This window comes from Lissotriton vulgaris, chromosome 1_2 (assembly GCF_964263255.1).
Source record: "Lissotriton vulgaris chromosome 1_2, aLisVul1.2, whole genome shotgun sequence".
Classification (NCBI taxonomy): Eukaryota; Metazoa; Chordata; class Amphibia; order Caudata; family Salamandridae; genus Lissotriton; species Lissotriton vulgaris.
Window position 1 is genome coordinate 268,340,961 of NC_141686.1, and position 23,774 is coordinate 268,364,734.

At 50.0% G+C, this 23,774-nt stretch overlaps 1 protein-coding gene across 3 annotated transcripts in view; it reads right to left on the minus strand.

The window, feature by feature from the left end:
- KDM4A (lysine demethylase 4A) overlaps positions 1 to 23,774 on the minus strand; it is a 500,020-nt gene that overhangs the window by 216,155 nt on the left and 260,091 nt on the right. For all 3 annotated transcript variants that reach the window (XM_086953195.1, XM_086953196.1, XM_086953197.1), the window contains one exon: positions 11,489 to 11,928. In XM_086953195.1, the coding sequence (XP_086809321.1) occupies positions 11,489 to 11,928 (440 nt within the window). The remainder of the gene's footprint in view (positions 1 to 11,488; positions 11,929 to 23,774) is intronic.

Below are 23,774 nucleotides of genomic sequence, written 5' to 3' on the forward strand. Positions count from 1 at the left end.
GGATCTATGGGAGCCCTCCTGTGCCAGGGCTGGAGCCGGCGGTATTGAAGGCCCAGAGCCCCCTGACCGGTTCCGCGGGGCCCAAAGGCGCGCCAGTGGAGTCGGGCTGCCCAAAGACACTGTGTAGGGCTTTGTAGAACATACACCCTGGCTCCCAGAAACGGCGGAGGCGCAGCGTCGTCCCTGAATCATGCACCGGAGACAGAGCCTTAGAGCATCCGTTCTCCGGATCCCACATCACGTCAGCCAACCGACGGGAAGAAGGCAAAGAGCAACAGTGCTTCTTCGCCTTCTTCTTGTGCTTCGACTTACCAGAGGAGATCGAAGACTTAGACCAAGTGAGGTGGCTCCACGAACGATCGTGAGACCTTCACCTCAAGCAAGACCGAGAGCGACGTGTAGCCGACTGACGGGCCTCCAAGAGACTTCCGATTCATGGCCCGGGAGTCGGAGCACGACCTCGGGTCCGGACACAAAAGGCACACAAGGTGAGGATCCGTGCAGGAGGTTGTCATCACGAAACTCCACAGCACCATGATGGCTACACTGAAGACTGAGAAGTTAGGTATCAAACTTCTAAGCACATTAAATCCACACTGATGCCAGTGTGGGATTTAATGTAAAAGGCATGACAGAGGGCAACTTAGAGTTGCCCCCTGAAACTAACCCACAACCTGCATCCTTACTGAGGGCTGCTTAGGCTGCCACCCAGCAGACACGTTGCTGGAGCCCTGGGTAGAGAGCTATCTGCTCTTGTGGGCCTGCAACAATGCACATCCTGGGGCGAGGTGTTAGGCCTCCTCCCCCAGGATGGGCAGGGGAAGCTTCAAAGTCATGCCGCCTTTGTGAGCTTCTCCAGGCCACTTGCAACTAGCTCCCACCGGTTCTGACCCCCACTCTGGCAGGAAGACAGGCGGGAAAACCAAAGTGAGGAAAGGGGGTGTGCCAGCCTCTGCCAACCCCACGCCTCAGGTGGGGGAGGCGAGGTGAAGTACAACTCCGAGCTCTCGCCATCTTGAGGATGGTGAGCCCTACCGAATCAGAGACAGGTTCCTGGCACCCTCCCACTGGAGAGTGGTAGGATAGGGGGTGTACTCACCCGAGGGAAGGGACCCATTGGTCCCTGACCTTTCCCTACCTGTAACGCCCATAAATGTAGTATTTAGGGGCACCCTGAACCTTCCTTCCTCAGGTGCCGATGGAACTCCAGTTCTATCTCCAGCTCGGAGTCAGACTCTTGGATGGAGAAGGCCACAGCTTCCACTGCAGATGCTTCCATTTCTTCCTCTTCAATATCTTCTCCAAAGATATGGGGATGTCTGATATTTTGTCTGCATTTCTTTCGGACGAGCCCGGCGGTCTTGGAGTTTTTTTTTTAGTTAAATGAGCGACAGGTGGCTCAGTTTTCTTCTTTATGCTCCGGAGAAATGCAAACGTTACAGACTTCGTGAAGGTCAGTGCACGGATTTTGGAGTGGCACCAAGAGCTAAATTAGAAGGGAGTCTGTTCCATCGGCAGATTACTCAATGGTGTTTGTTCGAGTAGAAATGAAACTAAACAGGGTAAGCACGAAGGCTGCGGTTGGAGTTCTCAATCCAAATAGGAGATTTTTCCAATTTTCAACTCGTGGAGGATGGGAAACACATTTGAAACAATACAGGCGAAGGTACAGTGGGTTGTGAACCAAAGGGATCCAGACTAACTTTCTTGAATCAGACCACAGTAAACCACATTCAAACTTGATGGTGTGAGAATGTACCATCTTTCTTGCATTGGTATGCCCCAACTTTTTTTCTGACTGCTGATGTGCTTTGACAAACAAGTGTGCCCTGGGCTCCTGCCAACCAGGACCCAGGGCCTGTGTTCCTTCCCTAAAACTGTGTTGAAACTGAAAATACAATTGGCATCTCTGGCCACCTGTCAGCCCCTAGTAAATGGTACCCTAAGTACCCAGGGCATGGTGACCAGAGAAGACCCCTAAGGGTTGCAGCACTTATTGTGCCACCCGTAGGGGCCCTGTACCCTGGCACCCACACACTGCCTTTGCAGGCTGAGTGCCTAAGTACAGAACTAAACAAAGGGTCGACATGGCACACATCCCTGTGTGCCAGGCCCACAAACCCACTGCCCTCGCATACGCCACACCTCTAGCTGGTTGCCCTATGCCAGTGGTGTGGGCACAGGCACAGGTGCATGAGCCCTGTGCCCCTACAGTACCCAGGGTCATTCCTGGGCACTGTAAGTGCAGTGATGCCATTGAGAGAATATGGTGCTGGGAGGTCGACATTACGAACTCCACAACACCATAATGGCTACACTGAAGACTGACAAAGGAGTTGTTTCTGTTTTGTAACTCCAGTTCTGTAGTAGGGGTATCTCTGTTATAGTCATAATCTAGTGAATAGTCCCGCCCATGTGCGTGGACCCCGGAGCAATCAAAAATAATCTCTTAAGGTGTCGAAAAATGCAGAACTGCACAGACACTTAAGAGAGAATTAAAGACAGATAATGCAGCCTATATAACAGGCTACACTGTCGAGTACTTCAACTAGAAATTCCACCAAAAATCCACAAACAGCAAAGTCTGTCCAGATTTCCCTTGCCTCAGCAGCAAAAACCCTCTGGAATGATAGAGAGGAAGACATGGACAGACAAGCCCCATAGGCTGCCATTATGTGGCTCAGAACAGGATACTGTGCCTTTAAGAGAACTTGCCAGAACTTCACAGTATCCCAGAATGCACTGCAGGTCCCTTTTACTTTCAGTTCTTTTTGAAGGCGTAACACGCCAGACCTGTAGCATTCCTTACAAGAATATCTCTCTCCACTGGGGAGGAGGGCGGGCGTTTATGACTAGAACAGAGATACCCCTACTACAGAACTGGAGTGACAGGACAGAAACTACTCCTTCTGTAGTAGGGGATCTCTGTGTATAGTCATAATCTAGTGAATAGAATGGCAAGCCCATCCCCACACCAAAGCGGCGGTGGAGAAACGAGAAATAACATCACTATTGTGCGAACAGATTTCGCAGCGAAGCCTGCCCAACCTGAGCATCTGCCCTGGCATCAGTGTCCAGGCAGTAATGCTTAGCAAAGGTATGGACCGACTTCCAAGTGGCCGCCTTGCAGATTTCTGCAATTGGAACATTACGGAGCAAAGCCGTCGTGGCAGCTTTGCCCCTGGTGGAATGAGCCTTAGGTTTACCCCCTAAGGCCTTATTAGCCTTTTGGTAACACAGTTGTATGCAGGACACAATCCACCTAGATATGGACTGTTTAGAGGTAGAAAGACCCGTCCTGACTGATCCATAATTGATAAACAATTGGTCTGACCTACGAATATCTTTGGTCTTATCCAGATAAAATTTCAACACCCTCCTAACATCCAGGGAATGTAAGGACCTTTCCGCTGGAGATGAAGGATTCTGAAAAAACGTAGGCAAAGTTATAGTCTGATTGACATGAAAATCTGAAATAACCTTGGGAAGAAATTTAGGGTGAGTATGCATAACCTTAGCAGCATGAAATACAGTATAAGGTTCTTGTTGCAAGTCAATGCAGCGAGATGAACCTTAATGGAATGAACATTAAGGCCAGACTGCGCCAAATGTAGAAGATAAGGAAGGATGACATCTTCCTTACACGTCGTCGGGTCATAGATCTTGGACTTGCACCAGATGCAAAACCTCTTCCACTTGTAAGCATAGGAAGTCCGAGTGGAAGGTCGCTTAGCCTCCTTCAGTATGTCCATGCAATCTTCGGGTAGATTCAAATGGCCATATTGCACTATCTCAGGAGCCATGCCGCCAAACTCAAAGACGAGAGGTTGGGGTGCAACATCTGCCCCCCGAACTTCGTGAGAAGGTCCGGCCTGCACGGCAGCCGTATGTGAGGATGGAGAGACCGGTGAAGCAGGTCCGTGAACCACCACTGCCTGGGCCATTCTGGGGCAATCAGGATCATCCGTGCCCTGGACTGGGACAGCTTGATTAGTACCGCCAGAATCAGGGGAATGGGTGGAAAAGCGTCAGAAAGCTGTTCGACCAGTTGATCCATTGCACATTCCCCCGCGTCCCCTGCTGGTAGTACCTGGAGGCGAAGTCTCTGCATTTGCTGTTTTCGGCGGTGGCAAACAGATCTATGTCTGGAGTCCCCCACCTTGCAAAGACTTCTCCTAGTACTTCGTCGTTTATGACCCATTCGTGGTTTTCCTGAATCAGTCTGCTCAGTGTGTCTGCCTGAACATTCTGCACACCTGGTAGATGGGTAGCCGTTATCGTCAGTCCTCTGGCCAGAAGCCAGTGCCAGATCGCCTGCGCCTCCTGCGACAGAGTGCGTGATCTCGAGCCCCCCTGCTTGTTGTGGTAATACATCGTGGTCGTATTGTCGGTCTGTACAAGCAGAGAGTTGGTCTGGAAGGATGGATGAAAGGCCTTCAGTGCCAAGTGAACAGCTCTGAGTTCCAGGAAGTTGATGTGGTACGTGGACTCCATCGGGGACCACGTTCCTTGAATCTGTAAGTCTTCGGAATGCGCTCCCCAGCCGTGGAGAGAAGCATCCGTCACGATAGTCTGAGTGGGAATGTCCTTGTGGAAGGGAACCCCTTTGAGGAGATTCTCCGCTGAACACCACCACTTCAGAGACTGAAGAGCATGCAGAGACAGTCGTATTTTGTCGTCCCAAGATCCTTTCCTCTGATCCCACTGGTCCTCCAAGCACTCCTGCAGAGGTCTCATGTGCAGCCGTGCGTGAGGCGTGAGGAAGATACAAGAGGCCATGGACCCCAGTAGAGAAGACACCGTCCTCACTGTTGTAGATGGAGCGGTCATAAGAGCCTGAGCCTTCCGAAGGATCGATCGTCGTCGCTCCTCCGAAGGAGACACGCTTGCAGACAGCGTATTGATGGTGGCTCCCAAGTACTGAATGCACTGGACCGGAGTCGGGACAGACTTGGACATGTTGATGTGTAACCCCAGCTTGTTCAAGAGAACGCACGTCTTCTGGAAGTGTGCTTGAGCTTCCGAGAAGGAGGAGGCCTTGATCAACCAATCGTCCAGGTATGGGTAGACAAACACCTTGTTCTTTCTTAGGTGCGCTGCTACCACTGCCATGCACTTCGAGAATGTTCTGGGCGCAGACTTCAGTCCGAATGGCAGTACTGTGTACTGATAATGTTTGGCGCCGACTTGGAATCGCAGGAACTTCCTGTGTTTGTGTGCAATGGGCACATGGAAGTATGCATCCTGTAGGTCTATTGCACATAGCCAGTCTCCCTGTTGCAACTGAGGAAAAATCTGATGCAACGACAGCATGCGAAACCTCTGCGAATCCACTTGTTTGCCTGTCGCAAGTCCAGAATGGGCCTGAACTCGTACTTGTCCTTCTTGCGAACCAGGAAGAACCGGGAGTACAGACCTCTTCCTCTTTGAGACAGAGGTACGTCTTCTATCGCCCTTTTCCTTAACAGGATATCGGCCTCCGCCTGGAGCTCGCGCAGTTGAAACTGCGAGCTGACCGGAGGAATTGATGGAGGTGGGCTGGTGAACCGAAGACTGTATCCATTGCAAACAATATTCAGCACCCACTTGTCCTGAGTAATTTTTCTCCACTCTGCCAGAAAAAATTGAACGCTTCCCCCCACCGGAGCGGGTAACGGATATAGGGGAAGTAACCGCTCAGGGTCGAGACCCAGCCGGGCCCTTGTTCGCTGTGGAGGACTGCTGGGCCCCTCTACCCTTCTGTCGTTTTTGGAAGGGTCTCCGGAACTGCTGCTGCTGTTGTTGCTGCTGCTGTCCCGAAGTCTGTCCTCTCCCTCTGCCCTGTGCACCGAACCGTCTCTGGAACGGTCGGTAAGCCTTCTTCTCTTTGGGCTTCTCCAAGCCCACAGCCGTCAGGGTCTCTGCCTCCGCCTTCAAGCGGGCCATCTCATCGTCGGCATGCTTGCCGAAAAGTGTCTCCCCTGAGAAGGGTTGGTTGGCCACCCGCTGCTGGGCCTCCGGCTTGAGTGATGTGAGCCTGAGCCAAGCATGGCGCCGCTGGTTGATCCCATGACAGTACCCATGGGCAGCCAAAAGAGAGACATCCGCAGCCGCGCTGATGACCTGGTTCGAAACCAGCATCCCCTCCTTGAGGATCTCCTGGAAGTCCTTCCTCTTGTCTCTTGGCAGGAGTTCCGTGAACTGTTGCAGGGAGTTCCACAGGGCACGGTCATACCGCCCTAGCAAAGCTGCATCACTGGAGGCCTTCATGGCCGTGGACGCCGTCCCACAGGCCTTCCTGCCAGCCGAGTCGATCCATCGGCTTTCTTTGTCAGGTGGTACGGTTGAAGACGGGGAGGTAGAATGTAGTTTCCTGGCCCCCGTCACTATAACAGAGTCCGGAACCGGGTCCATCCGTAGAAAAGCCAGGTCCGAATCCGGGGCCCTGTACTTCTTCAGAAGTCGGGAGGGAGCGGCCTTCGCCACTGCCGGCGTGAGGCACAGCTCCTCCGCGGGCTCTACCAACCCAGGCACTAGCGGCAGCAAAGGGCGAGACAAATGCTTTTTGTGAAGCGTCTCAAATATCACGGACGTCGTGGGTGTCGGAGCCGTCACCGTGATTCCCAATTTCGCTGCCCCCCTCAGGAGCACATCCTGGAATGTGCTGATGTCGTCCACCGGAGACACCCTCGTCCCCGGGGATTCCGACAAGGTCGGTGAATAGGTCCTGGTCCTGGACCTGGAGGAGTCCGTGCGGGACCGCCTCCTATGGCGCCGTCTTGATCTGGTGGAGGATCTACGCCGACTCCTAGATCTCCCCCTCAGTCCGGAGCGTGATCTTGACCTCCTTGGCTTCGGCCGATCCGCCGGTTCCACCGGAGCGGGCGACTTTGGTTTGGCCGGGGCCCTCGGCTGAGGGGTCCCCTTGGGAGGAGTCGAAAAACAGGGCAGTGAGAACGACTATGGAGGGACCGGAGGCGGCTTGTCTGCTGGCAGCTGAGGTTGACGTAGAGAATGAGGAAGTGGTGGTAGAGGAGGAGTAGGAGCCCTCGGAGGGAGCCCCCTCGGTAACGGTGGCGGGGGTGTGACAGTCTTCTGCGGCGGGGTATACACCACGGAATACACCGAGCCCGGTGATCCGCCTTCCTTTCCAGCCTGGGACGTTGGCGAGCCTCCCATGGTGCCAGACCTCCTTCCACGTCTCTTCGCCGTCGAAGAATGGCGACCGGACGGCGAGCGTCGGTCCCTCGACGGCGAGCGTCTGTTCCTCGACGTCGACCGTCTCACCCTCGACGCCGAACGTCTTTGCCTCGACGATGACCTCCTTCGCCTCGACAGCGACCTCCTTCGCCACGACAATGATCTTCTCTTCGACGCCGAGTATCCCCTCGACGACGAGCACCGACGCCGGGCCTGTCGACGTCGATCACTCGACGACGACGATGAAATCACCACCGGAGACCTAGACGGCGGTCTGTTCAGTTCCTTCGACGTCGAGCGTCGACGCCGCTTCGACCCAGAGCCCTGGGGAGACGGGGCACAGACTGTAGTTATCCCTCTCGACGCCGTAGCAATCGACCCAGACGGAGAATGGGGACGCTTGGTGGTCTTCCTGCCCCTGGGCCTCAGCACGGGCAGAGGAAGCCCCTCCAGACCCACCTTGCGCCTTCAGCCTTCTTTCCTCAAGGCCCTGAAGCCTGACCTTCTTTCTATCCTTCAGGGTCCTGCCAGAGAAGCCTTGACAAATCACACACTTCTCTGGGACATGGGAAGAGGGAAGGCAGAGGATACACACCTCATGAGGGTCCGATTTGGCCTTCTTCCTGGAGCATTCTGGACATTTGTCAAATAATGCAGGGCCCGACCTCCTCCCCGGTGGAGAGAGATATTCTTGTAAGGAATGCTACAGGTCTGGTGTGTTACGCCTTCAAAAAGAACTGAAAGTAAAAGGGACTTGCAGTGCATTCTGGGATACTGTGAAGTTCTGGAAAGTTCTCTTAAAGGCACAGTATCCTGTTCTGAGCCACATAATGGCAGCCTATGGGGCTTGTCTGTCCATGTCTTCCTCTCTATCATTCCAGAGGTTTTTGCTGATGAGGCAAGGGAAATCTGGACAGACTTTGCGGTTTGTGGATTTTTGGTGCAATTTCTAGTTGAAGTACTGGACTCTTAAGTGTTCTGGATTTTTCGACACCTTAAAATATTATTTTTGATTGCTCCGGGGTCCACGCACATGGGCGGGACTATTCACTAGATTTTGACTATACACAGAGATCCCCTACTACAGAAGTTTGGTATCAAACTTTCAGCACATTAAATCCACACTGATGCCAGTGTGGGATTTAATGAGAAATGCACCACAGAGGGCATCTTAGAGATGCCCCCTGAAACCTAACCACAATCCACGTCTGGACTGGGAGGCTGCCTAGGCAGCAGACATGTTGCTGAACCCCTGGGTGGAGAGCCCCCCACTCTCCTGTGCCTGCAACAATGCACATCCTGGGCGAGGTGCTAGGGCTCCTCCCCCAGGATGGGCAGGGGGAAGCTTCAAAGGCCTGCCGCCTCTGTGAGCTTCTCCAGACCATTTGCTGTACCCAGCAACTGGCCCCCACCAGTCCTGACCCCCACTCTGGCGGGAAGACTGGTGGGAAAAACTACGTCAGGATGGGGGGTGTGCCAGCCTGTGCCAACCCCATCCCTCAGGTGGGGAGACTAGGTGAAGCACGACCCCGGGCTCCGGCCATCTTGAAGATGGGGAGCCCTGCCCAATCACAGCTAGGCTCCTGCCCCCCTCCCACAGGAGAGGAGCAGGCAAGGGGGTGTACCCACCCCAGGACAGGGACCTATTGGTCCCTGCCCGTGCCCTACCTGTAACGCCCCTAAATTCAGTACTTAGGGGCTCCCTGAACCTTCCTTCCGGAGATCCTGATAAGAAGAGAAGAAAGAAGATCAGGAGGAAGAAGACCCGCCGTACAGTTGCTAACAGGACGACACCCACTACTTGGCCCCAGCCCTACCGGCCTGTCGATCCTGGAACCTGCTCCTGCTTTATCCCGGCGACTCCTGTGGGCTGCAACCTTGGGACACCCGGAGGACCTGCCTGCCTTGACCCTCTTAAAGACTGGGACTACCATAAGCAGAGGCTCTGCTTCAACAACCAACCCCTGCTCCCACAGCCACGTGGCCTGCTCGCCAGCAGCCACCAATCGGAGGCCCCCTGCCCCTCATTGGATAACATTGGGCCTAACTACCTCTGCACCCAGCCAGCCCTGCGCCACTGAGGGTGAACCAACTGTACCTACCTGACCCTGGGGGACCCCTGAGTCTATGCCCAGAACCTTAACCTCACCAGCCGAGTACTCACCTGGAAACTGGTAACTCACTTACCTGCCATTGAATAACATTGACCGGTTTGACTCGAAAAATCTTCTACTTTTGAAAATTTAAAATATTCATATAAAATCATCCGAATTCCGAATCCTGAAGTACTCACCTGTGATCAGGAGAGAAGCCAGTACTGTACCTTGTAGCCCAGTACTGAACCACAAAAGTAATCCCTATCGGTTTACTAGTAACTTGTAGTTTCTCCATAGGAATCCATTGTCTGCTTTTCTATGAAATTTCTTCGAAGTGTCTACTTTTGAAAACTAGATATATTCTTTAAAAATCAGACAAAGTACTGAAACGTAATTACTTACATGTTTTAAGTTGAGACCCAGTGCGGGACCCAGGAGCCCAGTGCTGGATTACAAAAGTAACGAGATCGTACTTTACCTGCAACCTGAATTTTCTCCCATTGGATAACATTGCCAGATTCCTGTTGAAAAGTTTTTAAGTGTGGACTTTTAAAATAGCTTTATATTTCTGAAAAATCACTGCAATACCTAAAACGTTTTTACTAAATTGTTTTCAGCTTAGACCCCAGGACTGACTCTAGGGTCCAGTCCTGGAACTACCAAAGTAATCCACAAAGTAATCCACTGTGTTTATATAGGAAAACCCATTGAGCTCAATGCTAATTTGTGTGTAGAATTGTGTTGCCTACTGCAATCCCTGTACCTATTGTGTTTACAAAGTTTATTGCCTTTCTGCAAAGTACTCATCTGAGACCTCTCATATGGAGAACAGTATATTTTGATACCTGTTGGTTCTAGAAAATAAAACATCTAGATCTTGGATATAAAAACAATTGGCCTGGAGTTCAGTCTTTGAGTGTGTGAAACCTTTTGCTGACTGAGCGTGCACAACAAATGCTTTACACTGTCCTCTGGCACTGCCTTACTGCTCGACCAAGCTACCACTTTAGAGAGTAAGGTCACACCTGGCTTTACCCTCTGTTATACCTCTGGAGATTATGGACTCTATACACACTGTACCTTATTCTGGTCCAGTATATATAGAGCCACTTTCTCACGGATGGAACAAAGAAAACAATCTAACAATGGAGTCAATGCCCTTGTGCAGCATCTTCGAAGAAAAACAACTTGCAAACATCCAGACCCAACACTAGATGGCAGGAGTATGCACAGCATGTGTATCTACAGCACACATGCCTCGAACATTGTCTTCTCACAACCAGGTAAACATCACTTCTGCTACCCTTTACACCCTCATGCTTATTAAGATTGTACTGTTTATTCCAGCTAACCTACAGAAAATGGTAGTCACTTTGTTAGTGCTTTTGAAGATTGATTACTGTAATGGGCTCTGTTTGAATGCCCATCAGCACGTTTTAAAGAAACTTCAAACTCCACAAAACATGGAAGCACGGGTGCTCCTAAAAATTCCTATGTCCCAGTTCATTTCCAAATCCCTTAGGAAGCCTCACTGGTTGCCTGAAAGGCAGAGGGTGCAGTTCAAAGCACTTTGTATTTTATATAAAGCTATGCATGACCAAGGTCCGTACTTTTTAAAAGACCAGCTTCACTTGGCATGCGCCTGTCAGATCTCTAAGATTGGCATCCACTAAATTTGTGGCTGTGACCAGTTTCAAGCGTGCTACCTGTGTGGCAGAGGCCTTATGCTTAATGCTACTAAAAGCGTGGACCGACCTTCCTCTCTTTTCCAAAGCATTGTCAAACCTTTCTGCATTTAGGAAATCTAAGAAAACTTGGTTGTTTGCCATTAACTAGAGTTTTTTGTGCCTTTTTGTCTGCAGTTCAGCTAGTGCCAGGACGCCTCCCGGTATTTGAGTACTCTACAAGAATAATTAACATAACATGACATTAAATTACAGCAAAAATATACAAGAGCTGGGGGGCTTCACTTCCTGAAGCCATGCATTGGACTTTTGCTGTGTCTTGCGCTGTAAAAGACCAATCCTGGCTGTGGTTCGAGAATACGGAAAATAAAAACAAATTAAATAAATACATAAAAGTATTGCTGTAAAATAAATACAACATATACATGTGGCTGAAACAAAAGCACAGGGAGATGCAGAATTAACACAGAGTATACCCTCCCTCATCTTAACCATAGCTCTCCATCCCATTGCATTTCTCATTCTTACCTCTCCAAACTCCTGATCAGTGGTGGTACTGCTGACACTGCTATCCTCCTCCTTCACAGGGCTGTCCTCAGAGGATGAAGAAGAGGAGGAAGAGCTTGCATCAGCATCACTCCCATCGGCTTCGGCATATCGGCGCGTTGTTCCTACTTCTCCAGGGCTGAGGGTCCCTGTAAGGGGAAGGTCTGTTGATTCAGAGTCAGAGGACTCAGAATCAGTGGTTGAGGAGGAGGCAGCACTGGAGGAAGAGCTCTGGCTGGAGGAGTGGGGCAGCAGGCTACTGCTGACTGCCGTAAGAACCCGAGAGTTAGGGAAGGACAGGTCCAGGGCTTCATCCTCCTGCTTGCAGCAGGGCTGGATGACATCCACCTCCTCATCATCAACTTCTTCAAGCTTCACACTCTTGAGTTCTTCAAACGTCCCCTGTGAGGGTGCCGTACTATCTGCAAAAGAAAAGGCCAAGGTTTTCAGGAGCAAGCTGGGATGCAAGGTGTTGGCTGAATACGAAATAAACACAAGCATGAAAAAGAAAAGCAAAGAAATCTTTCAGGATACAACTCCTTTAACTATTGGAAGATGCTGATTTAGCCTGTTCTCTATCCTTGCATGCTTTGAAAGCCTGGGAAGGCTGCTAGGACCACTTTTCACAAGAATTAACAAACACAGCAAAGGAATTCACTGTACCAATGTTTGTTTTGCCACTTGTAAACTACTGTGGCTGGAGAGAAGTAGCATCAAGGAAGGATATCTGTATGAAGATGCAAACCAAACTATAAAGGAAGGGGTTTGAAGGGAACAAAAAAGTGCAAAGAACGGGAGGGGGAAGGGTGAGGGAGGGAGGGACCATGTCAAAGCTGGGTGGACAGGGTCATACTATTCAGGGGTGTGGAATTCCTATAGCTCAACGCCCAGGACATATTGTTTGGGGTCAAGGGCAAAAGGTTGTCATGTGTAAATTGTCCCTGGGACAAGTAGGCCCAACCCCCTGCAGCACAAACCCTTTGACTGCCAGTTTGCAGTACCACATACATTATGGATCAGAAAAGGGCAGTGTCTGCAATTAAGGTAATATTTTTGTCCATATGTTAATGCTGTTCAATCTTGTATTTATGGTTCATTAATTGAAAGCCTTTATAATAAGGGTGAGTGCTCTAAGTAAATGTTGTAAACTCTGTCTGCACTACTGACAATGGTTCCAGTTTAAAACAAGCATTTGCAATGCAATAGGTCTCGCATTAGGAAAGTTTGAGCTATTGGTATTGTAAATGACATTTTTTTTATTTATGTGTTGGTTTTGAAAATAGCCAAATTAATAGCTTTGTCATTTACAATGCCAATACTTTTACCTTTTGCAAATGTGACACCTATAGCATTTGTAATGCAAAATGTTTTGTATTTACGCGATTTATCAAAGCACCGTGCAAGCTTTCACACAGTGCCATAAACTGCTGGGACTGTCCCATTAACAGCACTACTAGCCGCCGTAAACAATAAACAGGGGCATGCTGTGGGAGATGATAGCAGGGGAAGGGCAGTGCACGGCCCGCCATAGTTAAATATAAACAGTGGCGTGGAGGGGGGGCTGCGAGGGAGGTGAAAAATGTGCAGTCACTCAAAGTGGGAGGAGCCAATGGGTTAAGTAGGCTGACCCACTGTCACATGATGTATGCTGTGGTTGGTGGAAGCAAAATATTAAAGGCAATTTAAAAGACCAATGAATTAAGCTTGATGATGAAAAAAAGACCTAAAAACAGTAGTTCATTAATGCACTGATTTAAATGACATGAGCCCTGCTGCTTTGCATATACTTTCCCATTTGCATGAACACCCAGTTGATGGCTGAGAATAGGGAGAAGGGTCTCCTTCCCTGGCCCAACAAATCTGCAGGTGATGGACCCTCAAACACGGGGTGTTATGAGGCACTAAATCTCCCACGAGGGGTGGTATGTACGGTCATTTTTCTGCCCCCACTGAAGAGACAGAAATTGAGTAGTAACATGTTTGTAAAATCATAGACTGTAGAAGTATATTTGGTACAGACGTAGCCAAACTACAAAAGCATTGTCCTTAAATAATATCTCCCTGCAAAAACAGATCTACACCTTTGGTCCCTAGCAACACCCAGCCCTGCCAGGGCTCAAGTTAGAACAGTAATTCCGAAAAACTGTTGGAAAGTAAGCCTGGCTGGATTAATGAATTAAATATTTCTGTACACTGTGTTTTTGTAAGGCCAAGATTTAGGTTAACTACATTTTGGAATAATTATTTTTGTAAAAAATGTTTGAGGAATCTGAAGCGTGAAGATTTTAAATAATCAGAGTTAGACACTGTAACTCCTTGTTTTCAATCAAGCAATGAGTAACTTTATTTTGGCTATAAGCCATAAAAGCACAGAAGATAAAAGACAAAAATAAAACCATTTTAAGGCATATCATTTAAAAGTACAATAATGTGAATCTTAGAAGAGCCCATAACTCTTTGCTTTTAGGTGGGCACCAGCAAAATGGATGCTTTGAGCAAAACATCAAAAAATAAATGAAAAAATAAATAAAAGAGCCGGTATGTGATATTCTGAACTGTTTCCTTGATTATGTGGCCAGCTATTCCTAAAACTGGGCATGGAACTATAAATAGGTTATACACAATAAAAAGAATGATCAGGCAATAAAGGTTAAGATATATAAATACTGTAAAAAGGTTCCTATATTCTACAAATAAGTATTGCGCATCTTATTCTCCATCTGTTAGTATACATGCAAACAGATTACCGCTTTTCAGGTTTTCCTGGAAAGTACTGATCTTGTGCCTTGCTTTCCACATACACATCAGATAACGAGAGAGAGCAAAAACTATCAATCTGCTTATAATGTGTCTCAGAATCCTGATTGCTATCTTATGTTCCCTTACTCCCGCATTTCAACAGAGCGGGAATATCCAACACCTCCTGGAATTCAAATAGGTTGGACAGAATAACATAATGTGCTCAATAGTTTCTTTTTGGTCCCCACATGATGGGCACTTTAACTCATTAACCCATGATGTGTACTCCCACTTAGCAGTAAATGTCTGGAGAGACTTGGTTCCATACTAGAATTACAAGAACAGTCGCAGGGCAAGGGGAGGCTCTATTTAGTCCAGAAAGGCCTTCGGCTTAAAGGAGTCTTTAACTGTAAGAAAGGCATCTGTTAACGGATCATGGCTTGGATGTGTGGGAAAAAAATTGTCTCTATGTTGTCAATATGTGGTCTTGATGAGTGCTTTGTGAGTAACGCCAGCCTGGTCTGGTCTGGGGCACTCCATAGACCATCACGACCAATCTCTGACAATATGCCATTCACATGCTTTGACAACATGAGCTGGGGAGAAACGAATAGTTTCTTACCTGTTGGTGTAGTTTTGCAGCTTGACGATCTTTCTGGATTCACTATGCTGTGCATATTCCGCGGTCTTGTGGTTGGGTCCGGATTCGTAGTCTTTTCTCTCTTTTTTTTTTTGTGGCCCAGGTGGGCGTCGGCGTCACCCTTCCTTGGGTGTATTTCCGGTGACGTCGGCATGCTTCCTGCGGAAGCTCCCATCCCTGGGCGCCATCTTCGGATTCTTTTTTTCGTGTTTCCTTCGTTTCCGAAGTGATGGCAATGTTCTATGTAGGTGATTTTTCCTTAACCGCCTTGTATGTAAAATCCATTTTATCTCTTCATCTTCTTTTTTTTTTTTTTTTTTTTGACCACCCCTTTTCTCTCCAGCCTCATCTTTCTGGCGGAGGTGGGTGGGTTCGCTAGTGAATCCAGAAAGATCATCAAGCTGCAAAACTACACCGACAGGTAAGAAACTATTCGTTTTGCAGCGTGAATCTTTCTGGATTCACTATGCTGTGCATAGATTTTGTAGCGGTTTCTCATTTCCGTGGCGGCTGGGTGGAAGATGAGTTCTGGTGTCTGAATATGTGCTGGAGCACCTTTTGTCCGACTTGCGCTTCCTTGTTCATCTGCACATCCACGCAGTAGTGTTTTGTGAACGTGTGCACTGAAGCCCATGTTGCCGCCAGGCATATGTCTTGTATGGGCGTGTTAGCCAGGAAGGCTATTGTGGCCCCCTTCTTCCTAGTGGAGTGTGCACGCACTCCCTCGTCTAGTTCCTGTCCTGCCCTGTTGTGGCAGAGCTGAATCGTCTGTGCTATCCATCGTGCAATAGTGTTCTTCGTTACTGCTTTGCCCATGTAACTGTTGGCGAATGACACAAAGAACTGCTTCGTTTTTCTGTGCTCCTTTGTCCTTTCAATGTAATGCATGACCGCCCTTCTGGCGTCTAAGGTGTGCAGAGCTCGCTCAGCGCTATTGGTTGGTTTTTGGAAAAAACTCGGTATCTGTATGGACTGGTTCATGTGGAACCTGGAGACCACCTTCGGCATGAAGTGTGGGTCCGTCCTCATCACAACCCTATCACTATGTATTTGTATGTAGGGTTCCTGTAGCGTCAGCGCTTGTAGTTCGCTTACCCTGCGTAATGACGTTATAGCAACTAGGAAGGCTGTTTTCATGGTTAGCATCTTTAAGGAGGCCCTGTGCAGTGGTTCAAAGGGCTCCTTCATGAGTTCCGTGAGAACTACGTTCAAGTTCCATGCTGGTGGTGGCACCCGCTTGGGCGGTGCGATCCTCTTCGCTCCTTCCAGGAACCTCTTGACAACCTGGGATGTGAAGAAGCTCCTGCCCATCTCACCCCTTGTGTAGGCTACTATAGCCGCTAAGTGAACCCTCAAGGAGGATGAACTGAGTTTTTTGTCCAGCAAGTGTGTCAGGTATCGCAGCACTGTGGAGTCTTTCTTCATTTTCTTGTGAAGTTGTTCACGTTTGCACCACATCGTGTATCTTTTCCATTTTGCGACATAGCACCGCCGTGTGCTCGGCCTCCGTGCCTCCCGAAGGACCCTGAGGGTGCTCTCTGGCAGTCTCAAATGTGCAAACTCTATGTCCTCAGGAGCCATGCTACTAGGCTCATGGTCTCTGGCTCTGGGTGCAGCACCTCTCCGTTCTGCATGGAGAGCAGGTCCTTTCTTCTGCCGAATCTGTGGGGTGCACTCTGTGACATCTCCATGATCTGCGAGTACCATGTCTGCCTCGCCCACTGTGGCGCGACCAGTATCAGGGTCATCTTGCTCGCTCTGCACTTGCTCAGTACTCGGTGTATCAGTGGTATCGGGGGAAAAGCGTAGGCAAATGTCCCGGACCAATCTATCCATAGGGCATTCCCAAGGGACCCCTTTTCGGGTAGTCTGGATGCGAAGTACTGGCATTTCGCATTCTGGCGTGTTGCAAACAGGTCCACTGATGGCGTTCCCCACCTGTTGAATAACCACCTCGTTTCCTGAGCATTGAGCTCCCACTCGTGGGATGCCGATGTCTGTCTGCTCAGCCAGTCTGCCTGAATGTTCTCCTTCCCTGGTAGGTGTATGGCTAGCAGGTCTATCTGTAGAGGGATGGCCCATCTCCATATCTCCTGTGCCAGTGTTGAAAGCGTTGTTGACTGTGTTCCACCCTGCTTGTTGATGTAGAACATCGCCGTGGTGTTGTCTGTCTGCAGTAACACCCTTTGCTTGTACAGTCTTGTCTGGAAGGCTTTCAGTGCAAGGAAGATTGTCTTCAATTCTAGGTAATTGATATGCTTTGTCGCATCTGCTGGCGTCCACAGTCCTCTCACTTTGAGCTCCTCCATGTGAGCGCCCCATCCCTTCAGGGATGCGTCTGTGGTGATGGTCACTGTCGGAGTTGGGGGTGTTAGAGGCTTTCCCCTTGTTAGGTTCTCCATGGTCCACCATGTCATCTCCCTTTGCACTGCGTGCGTCACCACCACAAGATCCTCCCAACTGCCTGACGCCTGTGACCACTGTTCCTGGAGCCATTCCTGCATGGGTCTCATGTGTAGCCGCACATTCGGCACCAGGTGGATGCATGATGCCATCATCCCCATGATCTTGCTCGCCGTCCTCGCTGTCCGAGCTTGCCCCTTCCGGTAGAGGCGAGTTTCCTTGACCAGCGCCCTTGCTCTCTTCTCGCTGGGGAACACCTTGGCCTGCACGGTGTTGATCACTGCCCCCAGGAAGGTCTTCACTTGCTCCGGTTCCATTGACGATTTTTCCCAATGGACGGAGAACCCCAGGTTTATGAGCGTGCTCGTCACTGTCTGTGCGTGGTGTTTGCACCTTTGGTACGAACTCGCCTTCACCAACCAGTCGTCTAGATAAGGGTATACGTGTATCCCCTGTCTTCGTAGGTGTGCAGCAACTGCTGCGAGGCACTTCGTGAATACCCTTGGTGCTGATTTGAGTCCGAAGGCCAGCGTTGTGAACTGGTAGTGGCCTCCCCCGATTGTGAACCTGAGCATATGTTTGTGCTTTTTGTTCATCGGTATGTGCAAGTAGGCGTCCTTGAGGTCTATCGTGACCATGAAGTCTCCGACCTGCAGTTGCGGTAGCACCTCCTGCAGGGAGGTCATTTTGAATTTCTGTGTTCTTATGAATTTGTTGAGGAACCTCAGGTCTAGGATGGGCCTCATCTTGTCGTCTACCTTTGGTACCAGGAAGTACGTCGAGTAGACTCCCTTGTTCCTTTCCTTGAATGGGACTCGCTCTATGGCCTGCTTTTGCAGAAGTTCCTTTACTTCTTCCTGAAGCCTCGCCAGCTGGTCTCCTGCTGGCGGTCTTCCCCTTGGTTTCCTGCTTGTTGGCCTTTTCTCCAATTCCAGGCAATACCCGAATTGGATGATGTTTAGGATCCATTTGTCTGATGTGATTTCTCTCCATTCCTGGAGGTAAAATTGCAATCTTCCTCCCACTGGTGTCATGTGGTCGTAGGTGTTTTGATTGTCCCGACCCCTTGGTACGTGGTGCCCCCCCGGGTCCTTTCTGTGGCTGGGCACCCAGAGTTCTGTGGAGTCACTTCGAGGAGGGCTGCTGCCCCCCTCTCCTATTCTGGCCACGTCCGTTTCTTCCTCGAAAGGACTGACCTCTTGGTTGGTACTGCCAGGACTGTTTCTGCTGACCTTGCTGTCCCTGTGAGTCTGCCTGGTGCGTTTGCTGGAAAACCTGGTGTGATGTACCTGGTTGGTTTCCACCTCTCCCGCCGGGCCTCCGTGACGGGGTGCCTCTTCTGTTGCCTCTGAACTGCAACGCCCCCATAGACCTTGCCGTCTCATTATCTTTCTTGAGCTGGCTGAGTTTCTCGTCCACAGTTGCCCCGAAGAGCGTGTCGCCGTTGAACGGTGTGTTGAGGATACTGTGTTGCACCTCGGGTTTGAACCCTGAAATCCTGAGCCAGGCGTGTCTCCTTTCCGTGACACCCATCATCATCAGCCTGCTGGCGGTGTCTGCCCCGTCCAGGGCCGTCTTAAGGCAAGAATTTGCCGCATTTTTCCCCTCTTCGACCAACATCTCGGCCTTCTGCCTGGCCTCCTGGGGTAGGTCCTTCACCAAGTGCCCCAGGCCGTCCATGATCTGGTACATGTGCCTGTTTAGAAGAGCGTTGGAGTTAGCCATGCGCCAGTGGGTCGCAGCATTCCGTTCGATCCTTCTGCCCACCAGATCCATCCTCTTGCTCTCCTTATCCGGTGGTGGGCCCGAGGTAGTGGATACGTTGGCCCTCTTCCTAGCCGTGCCCGTGATAATGGAGTCTGCGGAGACCTCGCCTCGAATGTAGGCCGGGTCCTTCGTGGAGTGTTTGTATTTTTTCTCTGTTCTAGGGGTTACCGCCTTGCATGTTGCGGGCTCCTTGAATGCTTCTTGTCCTTGAGCCAAGACGCTCTCGAGCATTGGGAGGAACTGGCTCCTTGTCTGTGTTGGGAGCAAAGTCTCGAGCAGGAAGTCTGCTTTCTGCTTCTCCTCGTCGAGCTTTAACCTAAATGCCGCTGCGGCAGATTGTATCGCCGAATTGTATGCCCCGATGTCGTCAGGCGGCGAGGGCCTCGAGGGGTATGTGTCGACCGCCTCCTCCGGGCTCTCGGTGTCGATATCCAGGTAATCCTCCTCGATGGGGTCATAGGTGGCCGACTCGGCGTCCAACCTACTGCCCTCCTCCTCGTCATAGCCGTAATCCTCGTAGGGATTCTCCTCATCTCCCTGGTCGTCGACCATCTCGGCGGCCGGGCCATGTCCGTCGCCGAGTTCTTCTTCCTCTTCGACCAGATCTAGCACCACGTGCTTGGTCTTGTGTGGAATTGTAAAGGTACTCATCTCTGCGTCGAAATCCTTCTTCCGCTGCAAGATGCTCGCCATCTCGGCCTCCAAACGCCGTCTTTTCTTTTCCCTTTCGGCCGCGTTCTCGGCCTCGGAACGCTCGGCCCCTCTCTTCGTCACCTGGCTCGGCGGCGAGACTCTCGGCGTCGAAGGTTTGGACGTCGAACTTGGCTTCGGGTCCTTGGACGTCGTCAAAGCTTTCGGGTCTTTCTCCCTCGACGCCGATCGGTCCCTTTCGGAGACGATCTTCGGCGCCTTCTGCTGCTCAACAGCCCGGCCCCTTTCGGAGGCGATCTTCGGAGCCTTCTGCTGTTCTACAGCTCTCGGCGCCAGGGACTCCTTCTCTGAGGATCCGCTGGGCCTGTGTGCGGTCGCGGACTGCAGATGTCGCTGCGTCGGCGCCTTCGGGGTCTGGCCCTCGTTCTTTCGAGACTCAGGGTCTCTCGTGCTCTTGTGGGACGTCGAGTCTCCTACCTTATCAGGCGTCTTCTTGGAATCGGTCTCTACGACCGTGTAGCTGTCGTGTTCGGCGGCAGCGTTGTCCTCTTCCTCTGAGGACATCCCCAGGTCATACAGCGAAGGCGTCGGGGCTTTTCCTCCGAGGGTGGCGTGTGCTACCCTCTGGCTCTTCCTCACACGAAGGGTCTTCGCGGCGAAGACGGAGCAGGCGTTGCAGTCTTCGGTTCTGTGGTCCACCGGTAGGCAAAGGTTGCACACCGGGTGCTGATCTTTCTGCGCGTACTTGTGTCTGCAATTCGGGCAGAACTTGAACGGCGTGTTGTCCATCCTCGAGCGTTTCAGGCTTCCCTGACCGCGTGGACGCCGATGATCGTCGAAGTTCTCGACGTTCTCTCCTCCTTCTCTCTTCGCCAATGGTCTGCGAAGTCTTCCTTGGTCTTCTTCTTTTAATTTCTTCTCGAACTTCTCGCTTTGCAGTACTTTCTCCAAAAATGTCTGGAGCCCAACGGGAACGATCCAGACCCGACCGCGGAAAAAAGAATCTGAAGATGGCGCCCAGGGATGGGAGCTTCCGCAGGAAGCATGCCGACGTCACCGGAAATACACCCAAGGAAGGGTGACGCCGACGCCCACCTGGGCCACAAAAAAAAAAGAGAGAAAAGACTACGAATCCGGACCCAACCACAAGACCGCGGAATATGCACAGCATAGTGAATCCAGAAAGATTCACGCTGCAAAATTGCACTCCACCACCAGATGCACAGCTTGTTCCATCATTAGTTACCACAACTACAACTTTCTCCGCTTTTCCACAAATGTATTCCATGTAATCCAAAAGTGTATATGGCTCATCATTTATCATCCTGTCACATGTGGGGCCCTTGTGCATTCAACTGTTTCTAGTGTGCATTCAACTGTTTCTAGTGTGCAGATACGCCGATCCGGGACTTTTTCTAACGCATGACGAATGCAAAAAACATCCTCAGTAGTTCATTTCTTTACCCAATGCATTTCGGCCTCTTTATTGCCCTTCTTTAGGGGTTCCCTACAAATTTAAGATATTTGACATTAGTTTACGTGTTCAGACCTCTATGCATCAAAAACTACCATGCATTAAACAATTCCTGTCTCGGTTTTTGTGGCAATAATAAACGTTTTCCCTTTAAATGCGCCACAACGCGCATAAAAATGTACCCAAAGCAGCCTATCCCAAACCCATTCCTCTCACGTATTCGATGTCCCTACTCCTATTTAAACCCCACAATTAGGTTTCCCCATCTCCTAGATAGAAAAGCTACTTAACATTAACCCGTACCCATCTACAGAACTGCAAAAGCATCCCCATACCTTCTTCATGTTGGAGCATAATCTCCTTCTCCAAGTATTCCTTTCAGTACAGAATATCAACTCCTTCCTGCTGTTTCCCTTTCAATTTTTATAACGTGACTCCACCCCTTCAACAATGGCCAATCCTATCGCGTAGTCTCATAATCTCCCAACCATCACTACTCCAAGTCCCATAAGGCACTACTATAGATGCCTAATTGACCCAGATCTAATAATAACCAGTAACTGACATTTACGTTGACCCACTTCCCGTTACATCGCCCTGCCCAGGTACCTCTCAAATATTCAAATACCCCGCCCACCCGCTGATGTCAACAAACACGTCGATTAAAACCAACTTATGATGCTGACTTCCTAAGACATAGAATTCAACACGTATGACTATGCGTCAATAAAAAGCATGTGTTGATGCGTGAATATTCCTACAAAGTCCGATCCGAAAAACTATCTGTCATGATGTTTTCTTCTCCTGGGACGAGTTGTTGAGTTTGCCATCGCACATGTGACTTCCTCCATAGTAATCTCTTTTTAACACTTCTCAATGGGTGCAACTTGGAAGGAGGGCAGTAAATACATACAGTGAGTTCAACAAGGGGTTGTCCAAGTGCACACCCGTTTTCACTAATAAGTTCACCATATCTCTGTTCATCAAAATGTTTTTGTCTTAAGCGTGCAACCCAGAAATACGGCCTGCCCAAATGCCGCGTACATGTATATAGGAACCTTTTTACAATATGTGTAACACATACACATATAATGAGCGACCATAACAGACACATAATAGGGTGTAAGGTTGCAAATGCCGAGGACCGCAATACCAAGTGCGCAGAACGACTGCCGTTATTATATACACTGCTGCGGGACAGTTCAGTTTCGAAAACGAGGCCTGACACGCTAAAGGGATAAAGGAGAGGCGTGACACGCACTGAAGGGGCGGAGAAACAACGGAGCGGGCTGCGGAGTCTGGTCTGACATGGAGGGCAGGACGAGAGAAGCCGGTGAGGGGGGGCGTCGGGCACATTGACGGTGCCCGCCCCCCCGTGATGGAAGCCCTGCTTGTGCCCGGTGAGCGGGGTTGGGAGTGTGTGTGTGCGGGTTTGTAAGAGGGGGAGGGGGGGGGTGCGCGCGCTTGTATGTGCCTGCGTGTGTTGTGCCTGTCTGCGTGTGTGTGTGTGTGTGCGCGCGCGTGCTCCTGTGCGTGCAGGGGATGGGGCCTGCCTGTGTGCGCGCCGTGTTTGCATGCAAGCCCTGCGGTCTGCGCAAGCGCGCTCACTCCCGCGGTGAAATCCGACACTGGGAAAGCTCGTGACACTTTGGTGTCCACTTTCCCAAATACGGATAGCATTAGTTGTCGAGCTGACAGCATTCATGCTTCGCATGAATGCTAACGTCAGCTCGACCTAAAAAATGAAAGCAGGAAATATAGATTTAGCTAAACTACTGTAAAATTTCAGGTAGCATTTCTTTGCAGCATCATCATTTAGTAACATGTTAATTCATGCTAGTATTTACCCAAAATATTCAGAATGGAAAAATAGTGTAACCAGTTTCAGTAAGATTATGGGAAACAGAAATAAACAAGCATTGGCAAAGCCAGAAGGTCTGAAATTTGGTGGTCAGCTTTGTAGTGTTGTCAATGTGTGACTTGTTTTATCATGGTTTTTGTAAAACCTTATTGGTGTGGGAGCTCCCGGGCCCTCACCATTATGACAAACATTGGCAAAAGTAAAAATTGTTTTTGGTCTCAGAAAGCACACACTGCCACAGTAGTTACTGGCACTGAACAAAACTACTTTGTGTGCAGATATGCTCCTTGTGAAAAAGCAGAATGCTGTCACGCACAGTGAAGCCTGCCGCGCGCGCGAGAGAGAGAGAGAGAGAGAGAGAGAGAGAGAGAGAGAGAGAGAGAGAGAGAGAGAGAGAGAGAGAGAGAGAGAGAGAGAGAGAGAGAGAGAGAGAGAGAGAGAGAGAGAGAGAGAGAGAGAGAGAAAGAGAGAGAGAGAGAGAGAGAGAGAGAGAGAGAGAGAGAGAGAGAGAGAGAGAGAGAGAGAGATAATTTTAATAAACACAAAAGGTCATGATAAACGCCATACCAAATTAGGGGCCTAATTATTAAAGAAAGTCTCAAAAGTGCACCCATGGTATATGTCCTTCCCATAACTTCAACGATACGGCTTTCGTGCATTCCCAAGAATTTACAGAAGTAGGACAAGAAATAGTACTCCTAGAAAATATTTTGTGATTTGCATTTTAGCATGA